The sequence below is a fragment of the Rhinoraja longicauda genome, chromosome 3, assembly GCF_053455715.1.
Source record: "Rhinoraja longicauda isolate Sanriku21f chromosome 3, sRhiLon1.1, whole genome shotgun sequence".
Classification (NCBI taxonomy): domain Eukaryota; kingdom Metazoa; phylum Chordata; class Chondrichthyes; order Rajiformes; family Arhynchobatidae; genus Rhinoraja; species Rhinoraja longicauda.
Genome location: NC_135955.1, coordinates 83,902,425 through 83,916,645, shown reverse-complemented (window position 1 = coordinate 83,916,645; position 14,221 = coordinate 83,902,425). Strand labels below are relative to the sequence as shown.

The 14,221-nt window shown below is 40.6% G+C and overlaps 1 protein-coding gene across 1 annotated transcript in view; it reads left to right on the top strand.

The window, feature by feature from the left end:
• The window catches only part of LOC144592138 (uncharacterized), a 59,536-nt gene that overhangs the window by 12,809 nt on the left and 32,506 nt on the right, over window positions 1-14,221 (top strand). Inside the window, exons 2-3 of the mRNA XM_078396545.1 lie at window positions 307-423; window positions 3,519-3,632. Coding sequence (XP_078252671.1) covers window positions 307-423; window positions 3,519-3,632 — 231 coding nt within the window. The remainder of the gene's footprint in view (window positions 1-306; window positions 424-3,518; window positions 3,633-14,221) is intronic.

Genomic DNA, 14,221 nt, shown 5'->3' with positions numbered 1-14,221 from the left:
TTATATGTTTCAATAAGGTCCCCTCTCATCCTTCTAAATTCCAGTGTATACAGACTCAGCCACTCCAGTCTTTCAACATACGTGAATTTTATTCATGTAATCGATTGTAATCATGTATTGTCTTTCCGCTGACTGGTTAGCACACAACAGGAAGCTTTTCACTGTACAATAAATTAAACTAAACTATCTGTAATTTGCAACTTGTCACTCGATTGTCATTTTTATTAGGGCTTTTCTGTGAATAAATGTCCACTGGTTAAAATGTAACTGCACGTACTCATTTCTCAATATTTGCATTTGTCATAGTACATTTTAACCCATGTGAAGAAAGCCCTTGCCATCACGGAGGCAGTTGCTTCCAACGAGAGACAAGTTACATCTGTACCTGCTTGCCTGGATTTACTGGGGAACACTGTGAACTAGGTAAGAGCAACAGTAAACACTGCAATAGCTAAGTGATGTTCAATGCCGGGAAGCATTTTTATGAGAAAGTTGTAAGGAACATTTGGTTAGACAACGAGCAAGAATAGGAATGTTATTTTAAACATACTTTCAGTAGGTATGTATGCTCCAGACACCATGCAGCAATTTGATCCTCTTTCCAACAAAACAGGAGAAAAAGTCCCAGTGCATTTAATGTAAATTCTATTAATACCACACAATCTAATTTTTCTTCCTCATATGGAGATTGGATGCACTTATTATGCTAAATGTTACAGACTTAATTGTGCAAAATGATTCCAAAATGTCTTGAAATTTAAAATGGGAAACAGAAGGTTTTTTTTTTAACATTACTTTAGAACTACATACCTCAACCAGTAATTATTAATCTCACTTTCATGCTGAATATATTTCCCTGGCACTTGCACCCGCATTCTGATCATTGAAGAATAGGGTGGGTGGGGGGTGTTTGGGGGGGGGGGGGGGAGGGGGCTATTGGAGGGGGGAGGTGTGGGATTTGGTTGTCTCAGTTGATAGTATTCTTGTATCTTAATCACAAGGCTGCAGATTCAGGTCTGCTCTAAGGACTTGATCCCAATGATCTGGACAGTGATTTCACTGTGCTATTGAGACCGCACCTGGGGTACTATGTGCAGTTTTGGTCTCCAAATTTGAGGAAGGATATTCTTGCTATTGAGGGCATGCAGCGTAGGTTTACTAGGTTAATTCACGGAATGGCGGGACTACCATATGTTGAAAGATTGGAGCGACTAGGCTTGTATACACTGGAATTTAGAAGGATGAGAGGAGATCTTATCGAAACGTATAAGATTATTAAGGGGTTGGACACGTTAGGGGCAGGAAACATGTTCCCAGTGTTGGGGGAGCCCAGAACAAGGGGCCACAGTTTAAGAATAAGGGGTAGGCCATTTAGAACTGAGATGAGGAAAAACCTTTTCAGTCAGAGAGTTGTGAATCTGTGGAATTCTCTGCCTCAGAAGGCAGTGGAGGCCAATTCTCTGAATGCATTCAAGAGAGAGCTGGATAGAGCTCTTAAGGATAGTGGAGTCAGGGAGTATGGGGAGAAGGCAGGAACGGGGTACTGATTGGGAATGATCAGCCATGATCACATTGAATGGCGGTGCTGGCTTGAAGGGCCAAATGGCCCCCTCCTGCACCTATTGTCTATTGTCTATATTGTCAAGAATGTTACATTGTCAACAGTTTCATCTTTTGAATAAAACATTAAACTATCCCAATGGATGTAAAAGATACAATCTTTACAATCTCAAGTAAGAGCAAATCAGCAGCCCTATCCAAGAGGTATTCCTTTATTTTGCATTACATGAAGAAAATACCTGATTTGTTTCACTTCTCATGCTTTTGGGAGGTGTTAGAACATAGAACATAGAAAAATAGGTGCAGGAATAGGCCATTCGGCCCTTCGAGCCAGCACCGCCATTCAATATCATCATGGCGGATCATCTAAAATCAGTACCCCATCCTGCTTTTCCCCCCATATCCCTTGATTCCTTTAGCCCTAAGAGCTAAATCTCTCTCCTGAACATCCAGTGAATTGGCCTCCACTGCCTCTTCTGTGGCAGAGAATTCCAGATTCACAACTCTCTGGGTGAAATAGTTTTTCCTTATTTTAGTCCTAAATGGCCTACCCCTTATCTTTAAACTGTGACCCCTGGTTCTGCACTCTCCCAACATTGGGAACATTTTTCCTGCATCGAGCCTGTCCAATCCTTTAAGAATTTTAGATGTTTCTATAAGACCCCCTCACATCTTTCTAAATTCCAGGTGAATACAAGCCCGGTCGACCCATTCTTTCGTCATATGTCATCATATGCCCAGTGTGTTATACTTCAAAAATATTCATTGATTGTTAAGCAATTTGGCTTGTCCTGAGTTCCTGAAAGGTGTTACATTAAATCACCTTTCATTACCTCTTTTATCTACAATTCCCATGACCTTCCTGCAAATTAATATCTCTTCCATTTTACTACACGTATTGTAGAGTCATAGAGAAAAATATAGCGTGGAAACATGTCCTTCGGTCCAACTTGCTCACGTGAACCAACATTTCTCATCTACAATTGTCCCATCTACTTGCGATTGGCCCATATCCCTCTATTCTTATCCTATCAATGCACCTGTCCAAATGTTTTTTAAATATTGCAATAATACCTGCTTCAACTATCTAACTTTTAATTGTTACATTCAATCTCATCGTAATCTCTCCCCTTTCAATCCCAGCTTTTCCAGTTACTCACAATAATCTCCTTCTGTGCCATAGATGTCACAGCTCAACTCATTCCTTTGAATGGACGACAGCAACATAAACTGGGAGCAATGAGAATAGCAGGAAGCTGGGTTAGGAGAACTTCAGTTACATATTGTTGTCAAAAGTTAGAGAATATTGCTGTGTGTGTCACAAACTCGAACCACATTTTATGTGCAAAGCTATGCATTTTTTTCCCACACAAAATACATTGCAAAGCAAAGTCTTTTTTTACAACCCAGCATCTACAGCTCCTTGTGTCTCCATTGCAAAGCAAGTTCATTTCTGCATCATTTCTGCCCATGCCAAATTATTTTAAGCATAGGTCATCAATTTTGGGGTCTTGGGGAGGGGGTTTCCGAACAGTCCATTATAGAGTTATAAAGTAGCTCTTCAAAGCCATGAATATCAAAAATCACTTTTTTCTCTTTTTTCCCCCCACTGTGCAGTATTTTCTTTGGTTTTGCAAATAGATTTTTTTACAGTCGGAGGTAGTATCAATTTTTTTCAAATGCTTCTTTTTGTTTATATGATCAGACCGGGAGAGTCAGCCAAGTTTCCCTGTCCGGACTTCTATCCTAATTAAGTAGGGTTGCTTCTGGTTTTTAGGAAATTGGTCTAAATCTTCAAAGAAGCCACTTCCTGATTTGTACTTTGAAGAAGTAGGTCCAATGTGAATACTTTGATTAATGATATAATTTTAGTAGGCTTAGCGTGCCGTAGCGATTGTGACTGCATTGCTGTGTTTAATTAACCACAAACCAATATTACCAAATTATATTTCATTCAGATGTTGATGAGTGTCAGTCCAACCCTTGCCAGAATGGAGCCACGTGTATTGATGGTATCAACTGTTTCAGTTGCGTCTGCTTACCAAGTTATGCTGGTGCTCTGTGCGAACAAGGTAAGTCAAGAAAGTTTTATTAGTTAAACAATACCATTTTTTGCAGTGAGGCAACTGAACCAGAAGTTTGGGCATCTCAAAACTCATATATTTTCCATCTGCAACATGTGGTGATCGTGATGAAAGGCAGCATTCTCATGTTGCCAAGAAGTGGGTGGAGCAGAAGGAAACACCAGCCAAGTGCAATTCATCATTTTAATTCTTAATTGTGATGTGTTTAACAATACCGTGGCAGTTTTTTGACGCAGGTTACAAAATCACGCCTAAATGCTTGGCAAGCTCATGTCAGGGACTTGGCCAAATACATCGTAATGAAGTTCATGCCACTTTAAAGTCTGAGACGGGTATTGTCATTTTTTTACATGACAGAATTTACATGACAGAGGAGGTTTTTGAGGCAAATATTAAAAGAATTAAAAAAACACACTTGGACTGGTTCACGGATAGGAAAGGTTTAGAGGGATATTGGCCAAATGCAAGAAAATGGGAGCAGGTTAAATAGGGCAACGAATTGGGCTGAAGGGCTTGTTTCCACGATGTGTAACTCTATGACTCTAATTGTACAGTATATGAAGCCACAGCCACAAAGGTCAACATAGGATTAATAATAATAATAATAATAAAAATAATAATAACAACAATAATAACAACAATAATAATAATAATAATAATAATAATAATAATAATAATAACAACAACAACAACAACAATAACAACAATAATAATAATAATAATAATAATAATAATAATAATAATAATAATAATCCTTTATTTGTCCCACAACGGGGAAATTTGTAGGGTTACAGCAGCAAAGTGGATAGCAAAAATAAATAAGCATTCATTAAAAAATAAAATAATGGTAATTATGAGAGTGTTGCCCAAAGGATAAAGCTTTTTTTGGTGATATAATTATGAATTGGAAGCTAGAATATAGAGCACATTTTTTGATGATACCCAAATTAATTTGTAGCGAGCAGTTGGTCATGTGGTTAGGAGAAGATGTAGTTGTTCTCCTGGGAGAAATGGAGGTCGGGGAGAGATTTGATGAAAGGTTTATAAGATTGAGTCGAATAAAGAAAATCTCCTCCCATTAGCTGTTGGTACAAGGACCAGAGATCAGGAATGAATGTCTTGTGCAACAGATACACGGAGATCTGAGGAGGAATTGAGAGTCATGGTAATTGTACATAAAGGCTTGATTCATGGCAAAAACTGTTTTAGTTGATCTTTCACAATAGATTAAGTGAATGTAATGTAAGCACTGGGGGCCTGAACCATTCAGACCCCCACGTTTTATCACCAGGCTTTGTTGCTGTAACTGATCTCAAGTGAGTGTCAGAGGGTACTGTAATTTCCTTAGGGCCACTGTGCTTGGAAGAAAAAATAATCAATCTGGCTTCCTGCTACTGATTGTACTCAAGTGACCTTTCCAGAAAAGATGAATAGAAGTGTGGATCATGATCCTAACAATGCTGTTGAAGTATCCTGCATTTCTGTACTCTTAAAAACAAAGTTGATTGATTCAGTCTTCTAAAGCCAGTGGTTCAAATCATAAATGGATGGTATCATGGATAGTTACCCCCAAAACATCAGTAAAGATGCTGGAATTCAACTGAACCTGAATTTATTCCTTTCACTAATCAGCACAAGTCGAGAGTCCTGTGACATTTGACCACATCCTTGCCAATATTTATCTCTTAATCAACATCTCTAAAACAGATTATCTGGTTGTTATCACGTCTCTGATTGAGGAAACTTGTACTTAAATTGGCTGCCGTGTTTCCTACATTACAACAGTGTCCGTACTTCAAAAGTACTTCATTGGTAGTAAAGTGCTTTGGGACATCTCGAGGTCATGGAAAGTACTTTATAAGTGCAAGACTTTTTCTCTTTTATGTTGAAGGCACTATGCAAATGAAAGCTGTTGTTTTTAATAACCAGTCCCAGCTGTGACATGCCCCCAAAATTGATTCATCTGCTGACACTCACTGTCTAGGCTTATGTTGGAAGGATGCCCAGCTCAATGGGGTTCTTAATGAGTGCCTATGAAAACCGAGTGAAAGATAAATGCAATAAATTATTTTCGAGACCAAAGCATTTTTGCCTTTGAATCTAAATGCTCCTATAATATTAACTGAGATTCAAACATTGCAATACAATCAGGCTTGTTGCATAATTTGTGACTGTTAACTAGTCTGCGGACTTTTGCATGAACTAATGAGCAAATTTGCACCTAGCATCTATTCATTCTCTCCAAAGGAATTTAAATTTGAAAATATATCGTGGTATTGCTAACACATAAGCCGAAATAGATAATAACTGCTGAGCGTTAAAATCTACACTTAGCGATGATATAAACTGGCCATAAATTGAGCTGCAAAGTTTCAGCCTTATCCTTCATATAAAGTTCTGCTCAGTGAGTGAGTGAGAATATGCAGCAAACACATTGGTTCACAGGCTTGGATAGAGTGGATGTGGAGAGGATGTTTCCTCTAGTGGGAGAGTCTAGGACCAGAGGTCATAGCCTCAGAATTGAAGGACGTTCCTAGGAAGGGGATGAGGAGGAATTTCCTTAGTCAGAAGGTGGTGAATCTGTTGAATTCTTTGCCATAGAAGGCTGCGGAGGCCAAGTTAATGGATATTTTTTTAAGGTAGAGATAGATAGATTCTTGATTAGTATGGGTGTCAGGGGTTATGGGGAGAAGGCAGAAAAATGGGTTTAGGAGGGAGAGATAGATCAGCCATGATTGAATGGCGGAGTACACTTAATGGGCCGAATGGCCTGATTCTGCTCCTATCACTTCTGACCTCATGGTTGACAGCAAATTTGAAATATAGAAATAAACTGCGGAAACCCACCTGCAGTTTTAAATGCTCCCAGTTTTAAGCCTTTCTCCATCCACTACAATACATGTGGAAAAATCTGCACTTTTTATTCTCCTCAGAGGCTTAAGCATTCCATTAAATTGGGTGATGGCGAAGATACAGTAATGCATCAGGATTTCCATCTTTCCTTTGGGTGTGGTTGTGAATATTGGCAGGGAGAGTAGGCAAACGAGTGCAGGGTCTCTTCCCAGATTACTAAAGCACGCTTCTTTTAAAAAAGGAATGAATTATTGGTATCCATGGCTATGGCTGATAAATAAAAGTCTAGAATTGGAACGCCACATTGCCGTGTCTACGTGTCATATTTTGTACGCTTGTATTCTGAGTTTTTTTAATATAAAATTGAACCTCTCACTTAAAAAAGTCGCCCGTTTTCTCAATAATAAATTAAATGTGGGACTAAACCCAGTCAATGTTTGCCAGCTTTTAGAATATAAAATAGTGCAGACATTAGGACCCAGCGGAACTCTTAAGGGCAAAGCAATACAAGCCAGATTTACACCACATCAGACAAAAATGTATTTCAAAGGGCAGACAGAGCTGCCTGGTGTGAGGAGATGACCACAGAAGTGTAACTCATCAAAAATACGACAGAATCTATACCTCCCTGCCACACAGGCGGTGGTAGCCGACCTTTGAAGGTTACCTTTCAAGGAGAAAATTAGGTTTCCGAATTTGAATTGTGTCTGTAGATTCTTATCTGAGAAGTGCATGCCAAGCCTGTTTGTCACATGCGATTCAGAATTGGAAGAGCTGTTCTAAATATGTCAGAGTCCTTTTATGGCAGTGCTGTAGAAAGGCATTAGTTCTGACTGCTGGACTTCCTTTGTCCAAGATGACGGTTCACTAATCTTAAAGGAGACGATAACACTGCAGGCTGGTGATGATAATAAACACCACAGTTCACAGCCACACATTTACAATATTAAAATGTTGCAAATGTTTCGTACTCAAGGGGGTTCTTTGATTGGATTCTGCTCAAAGAGACCACCTGGATAATTAGTCCCAACCGTACGACTGCGTTAACGTATTGGTCCCTTCCGAAACTGATAACTAATTGTCTTCTAACACTGCTGTTGATTCAGTACAGAATAACAAATGTTTTGCAGAGTTGAATAATGGAGTCATAAAGCCTAAGAATTGCATCTCACTCAAACCAAAGCTATAGATTATCCAGTCCCCAGAAATGAACTTGCATATATATAGCACATTATCATGTCTAAAGGACTTTATTTACAGCAATTACTTTTGGAGTGCAGCCATATTGGGAGGTTATGCCTAAGAATCGAAATTCTTCTTGATGATAGCATTTCTTAGTGATTTCTTAGTCTCACAAGCCCATCAGTACATACCTTGCCTAACTGCTCATTTCATTGACTTACTATGCCAATTAAACTATTTGCCCTTTGAAAACTCTGATTATATTCCAGTGATTAGGTGTAAGCAAAATGTAATTCACAATAAAATCGTTGACCTGGCATTTCATTATATATGACTGCTGTGATAATCATCTTCAGATTTCAATTATATAGCTTAGATACACAATGCTGAAAAAAGGCCCATAGGCCCACCAGGTCTGCACTGACTAGAGTTGCCAACTATCTCAGTCGCAAATACGGGACAAGGTGACGTCACCGCCCTGCACCCCATGTGACCTCACCCAGCCAGCTGCCACGCGCTCCCGCTCCATCAATGGCGGTCGCCTGGGCCAGGAGGTGGGTTGCTACGCAACCTCCATTAGGCGGCGCCCGGGCCTCCACTGTCTGGAGCTAAAATGTCGGAAACATAGAGTGTCGCTACCTAAATTGTAGGGACCTACAGCTTTGGGACTACAGTGTCGGGGCCTACAGTGTCCGGGCCTACAGCGCCCCCTCCCCCCGGGCCTAATACGGGACAAGGGCGGTCCTGTAAGGGACAAACAAATTTCGTCCAAAATACGGGATGTCCCGGCTAATACGGGACAGTTGGCACTGACCAACAATCACCTGTTCACACTAGTTCTATGTTACCCCTGTTTCCTAACACACACACAAGGGGCAATTTACAGAAGCCAATTAACCTACACACCTGCATGTCTTCGGAATGTGGGAGGAAACTGGACTACAGAAACACACGGGGAGAATGTACAAACTCCGTACAGATGGCATCCTGTTGTCAGGAACGAGCCTGGATCTCTGGCGCTGTAAGGCAACAACTCTTCCTCTGTGCCACTGCGCCGCCTCAAATATAGAAAACTAAATCCATAATTATAATTATTTGAATCATTGGGTTCAAATCCTTATCCGGGGACTTGAGCATGAAGATCGAGCTTTATACTCGAGTAAGAGGTGAAACTGTACTCTCAAAGTTGTTGTCTTTTAGGCGAGGCATTAAACCGAGGCTCTGTCTGCTCTCTCTGATAAACAGAGACTGATTGTAGAGTGGGATAAGCTGGAAAAGAGGAGAAGCAGTACAAACTATTAGATTGATTGAGATGGGCGGGTGGGGGTTGGGTGGTTTAAGACCGAGATCTTATGATCCTGTTTTGACGAGGGGGCGAGTTACCTCAATATTTATTCCTCAATTAACGCTACTAATTTGGATACTACAATGCTGTTGTTTGGCTATCATTGAAAATGTATGTCGAAATCTTGTTTTTTTTTTTGAATCATTGTGCTCTGAGGACTGTATCACCTTGTAGTAAGCTGCATTTTTCCAAATGTACATTTCTTATTTTTCTTCAAAAAGAGCTGCTATTAGTTAGTATTATTTCCTTTTAAAATACTGTCTGTTTCAACTTGGATAATGAATTTCCTTTCTAACTTAATTGGACCCACATGGTCTGTCAGGCCACTTTTACATTAGATGGTGATCTTTAAACTCTGCTCATTACCTTTAACAGGCTTGTGTGTGCATTAGGGAATTAAAACTTTTATTCATTTTATAAGCATCATGTCACACAAAAGATTGCAGATGCTGGAATCTCGAGCAACAGACAATCTGCGAGGGGAACTCGGTAGGTCGAGAACCATTAGTGGGGGAGGGGCATTAAGGACATGTTAACAATTCCTTCCCTTCCCCACAGAATCTGCTCAAGCTGCTGAGCTCCCTTCGCCGATTGTAGTATCATTTCACACTAACTTGCATTAACAATACACTGCATGGTTTGGACATCTATATATACTGCCTATATTCAGGCATATTCAGACAGGTGGTGGGTGAATGGAACAAGCTGCCAGAGGAGGTAGTTGAGGCTGGGACTATCCCAACATTTAAGAAATGATGATATATTCAAGAGAGAGTTAGATGTAGCCCTTAGAGCTAACGGAATCGAGGGATATGGGGAGAAAGCAGGAACAGGGTACTGATTTTGGATGATCAGCCATGATCGTATTGAATGGCGCTGCTGCCTCGAAGGGCCGAATGGCCAATTCCTGCTCCTATTTTCTATGAAACAGACAGGTACATGGATAGGATTTGGAGGGATATGGACCAAAGGCGGGCAGGTGGGACTGGTGTAGCTGGGACATGATGGCCGGTGTGGGCAAGTTGGGTCGAAGGGCTTGTTTCCACACTGTGTCACTCTGTGACTCTATGGCTCTATCTTGATTAAACAGATGCTTGGTCACAGATGCTCCTCATGCTCTTCAAAGAACAGGATATAAAGTGATGGGTTCCTCTAAATGTTTTCTCAATGATGATCAAAACCAAATGGGCAAAACGTGTCAACGTTTATCTGGTTTAATATTTGCATGATCTTTCAATTTTCCAATCGGGAACAACCTCAGATCCTAGTGAGAGCTCAGGCTGTAATGTCTGATCAATTTTCAATGGGATGGTGTACTTAAACTTACTGTTCATTGCACTTAAATACTGTAAATTGATGAATTGGCCTCTCTGCCCCCAGGGGTACTGATTTTGGATGATCATCCATGATCATATTGAATGGCAGTGCTGGCTCGAAGGGCTGAATGGCCTATTCCTGCACCTATTGTCTATGTTTCTAAAATATTGTTATTTTTCATAAATGCAATAATTGTCCCTGTCACATGATTTAAAATTTTATAAACATGGACTTTATGCCCGTTGCTCATATGAAACTGATTCATAAAGAATCCTCTACTTTGGTTGAAATCTGAGTTAATCAAGTAACTTTGTAAGCCTTTGATCCAGATGTTGGCATGAAGAGTCATTCTCTTAACAAAATCATTCGAGGCAAATTAGAATGTATGATCTTTTGATGATACAAGGAAGAAACAGAATCCCAGATGAGGAGGGATGGGAATCTAGCAGAGAAGGAAATACATTCACTTTCTACATAATGTCTAAAACAGGATTAGTATGACGCGTTGTCATGGTAGCACAGCAGATACAGTTGCTGATGCACAGCTTCAGTGAGTTGTTCTCATTGCTGACTTTGGGTCCTGCCGGTGTGTAGTTTGCACATTCTCCAGTGACTGCACGTGCTTCCCTCAGATGCCACAGTATCTTCCTCTTAAAACCATGCTGACAATTTAATTGGTGACTCTAAATTACCCCTTGTGTGCAAAAGGACACAAAGTGCAGGGGTAACTCAGTGAGTCGGGCAGCATCTTTGGAGAACATGGATGGGTGACGTTTCGGGTTGGGGCCCTTCTTCAGACTATCAGAAGTTTCATCAGAAGTCTGAAGAAGGGTCTTGACCCAGGACATCACCTATCCATGTTCTCCCGAGATTCTGCCTGACCCGCTGAGTTACTCCAGCACTTTGTGTTCTTTGGTGTATTAACCAGCACCTGCAGTTCTTCATTTCAAACTTTTGTAGTGAGTCTGTTCATGCAAGGAAGAATAGGTTACAGGGAAATAATCATTTAAATCTGGGAAATGGTGTAGATTCAATGGGCCAAATTATTTTGTTCAATGTCATAAGAAAATAAGAGGTACGAAACCTTGTTTACACTTGCAGTGTGAAAAGCGCTATATAAATGCAATTGTCCATTGACTTGACAACAAGACAAAAAGGAGCTAGGTTCTGGCTGAATTTACATCAAAGCAACTTGCCATATATAAAGATAACATTAGAAGCCTATTGGCAAGCACTGATTTATTTTAGTAGCCAGGAACATTTGATACTTTGGAAAAATTCATCCATGCTGTAAAACTACCCGAATAAGCACTGTGATAACATTACCATATTAATGGAAATTATAATCTTGATGATATCAGGGTACACTGTTCTTTGTAACTAGTGTTTCACAAAAAGTGGCAATCTACGGTGCTGGCTCGAAGGGCCAAATGGCCTCCTCCTGCACCTATTTTCTGTTATGATGCTTTTTAAATCCTCAAAATGCTTACAGCCAAATAAGTACTTTTGATAGGCAAAAGACTGTTGTGCTGTGGGAAATGTAACAGCAGAGTTTCCCTGAGCAAACTTCCTAAGTGTATTAATAAACAACTTTAGTGATAGTGTTTAAGTGATAGATATTTGTCAGGACTATGAGGACCGCATGCCTCTTCAATTACTGGTGTGGTATCTTCTACATCTATCTGAAAGAGCAGATAGAACTGAAGTTTACCAGCCCATTACCTTATCAGCTTAAAGTTTTGTGCTCAAGTCCCTATGATGTGAAGATAGACACAAAATGCTGGAGTAACTCAGCAGGACAGGCAGCATCTCTGGAGAGGTCCAACACAGATTGGAGGAGCAATTCCTCATATTTCGCTGGGGCAGCCTACACCCCAGCAGTGTGAATATTGACTTCTCTAACTTCAAGTAACCCTTGCATTCTCTCTCTCTCCATCCCTCCCCTTCCCAGTTCTCCGATCAGTCCGACTGTCCCTGATTACATTTTATCTCTGCTTTGTTGTTAACTTCCCCTAGCTAACAGTGATCTATTCTACATTTGCCTTGAACTTCACCCCCTTTGATGTCTCGTTCTAACACCTTACACTTCCTTATCTTTGTATCTCCCCCTCCCCTGACTCTCAGTCTGAAGAAGGGTTTCGACCCAAAACGTCACCCATCCCTTCTCTCCATTGATGCTGCCTGCCCCGCTGCATTACTCCAGCATTTTATGTCTATCTTCAGTTTAAACCAGCATCTGCAGTTCCTTTCTACACATTCCCTATGATGTGACTTTACCTCACAATATTCTGACTTAACAAGAGTAGTTAAAGACCATTCCCAGTCGATGGATTTGCTCTTTCAACATGCAGAGTACTAAAATAAATTTCCCCGTTCACCTTTCATGCCTCGCAGCGTTGGAGACATGGGTTCAATCGAGATTATATGTGTAATGTTTGCATGTTCTCTCTATGAGTGCGTGGGTTTTTCCATGGCACCTCCGGATTCCTCCCACATTCCAAAGACATGTGGGTTTGTAGGTTAATTGGCCTCTGTACATTGCCCCGAGTGTGCCGGTAGCGAAAGTGGGATAACATGGAACCAGTGTGAACAGGAGATTGATGGTCAGTGTGGACTCGGTGGGCTCCATGTCTTTCAATCATAGAAACATGGAAACATAGAAAATAGGTGCAGGAGGAGGCCATTTGGCCCTTCGAGCCAGCACCACCATTCAGTGTGATCATGGCTGATCATCCCCAATCAATAACCCGTGCCTGCCTTCTCCCCATATCCCTTGATTCCACTAGCCCCTAGAGCTCTATTGAACTCTCTCTTAAATCCATCCAGTGATTTGGCCTCCACTGCCCTCTGTGGCAGAGAATTCCACAAATTCACAACTCTCTGGGTGAAAAAGTTTTTTCTCACCTCAGTTTTAAATGGCCTCCCCTTTATTCTAAGACTGTGGCCCCTGTTTCTGGACTCGCCCAACATTGGGAACATTTTTCCTGCATCTAGCTTGTCCAGTCCTTTTATGATTTTATATGTTTCTATAAGATCCCCTCTCATCCTTCTAAAGTCCAGTGAATACAAGCCTAGTGTTTTCAATCTTTCTTCATATGTCAGTCCCTCCATCCCAGGGATCAATCTCGTGAACCTACGCTGTACTGCCTCAATTACAAGGATGTCCTTCCTCAAATTAGGAGACCAAAACTGTGCACAATCGGAACTAATATAATTAATTCCTTATCAATGGTATATTAGCGTAATATTTTATTTGGATTTATTCTGTATGATATCTAATTCCTTAAATTCAGCCCAAATGTTTTAATTTCCATCTGATCTATTTAATTTTCATTTTTATTTTGCTAGAACACGATGTTCTGAAAAGATTTTAACATTTATCAAAAAATATATATTTAGCTTGCATCTTTACTCCAGTGCATAGTAGGTAACCTGATCTCTCTGGTCACGACTTATGGTTTCTTAGACTTACCACAGGCTTTATTGTTACACTCCACTTCCTTCCCATGGGATGATGGAGAGGTCCCTAAATGAGGCCAGGCAATAAATCTGAGTTCTGCAAAGGAGGGGGGGGGGGGGGGGGGGGAGGGGGAGGGGGAGGGAGGGTGCTCTGTTCTCAGGAACCACTTTGTGCTTCGAGATAAAAGAGCAGGCCGTCACAAATACATTGGGAAATGTTTCATTTGGGAAGCAGAGAGTTGCTCCCAAAATATCCTTCCACTAAACCTGATATGCTTAAAATCAAGAGCTCGAGGAAATTAGGAATCCCTATTGAGGGAAAACTCACAAAACATAGTACGAGCAAAAACCACAAATTTACCTGGTTCACAATTTCTTATTTTGTTACTCAACTTCCTTTTAAAAAAAATAATAACCTTCC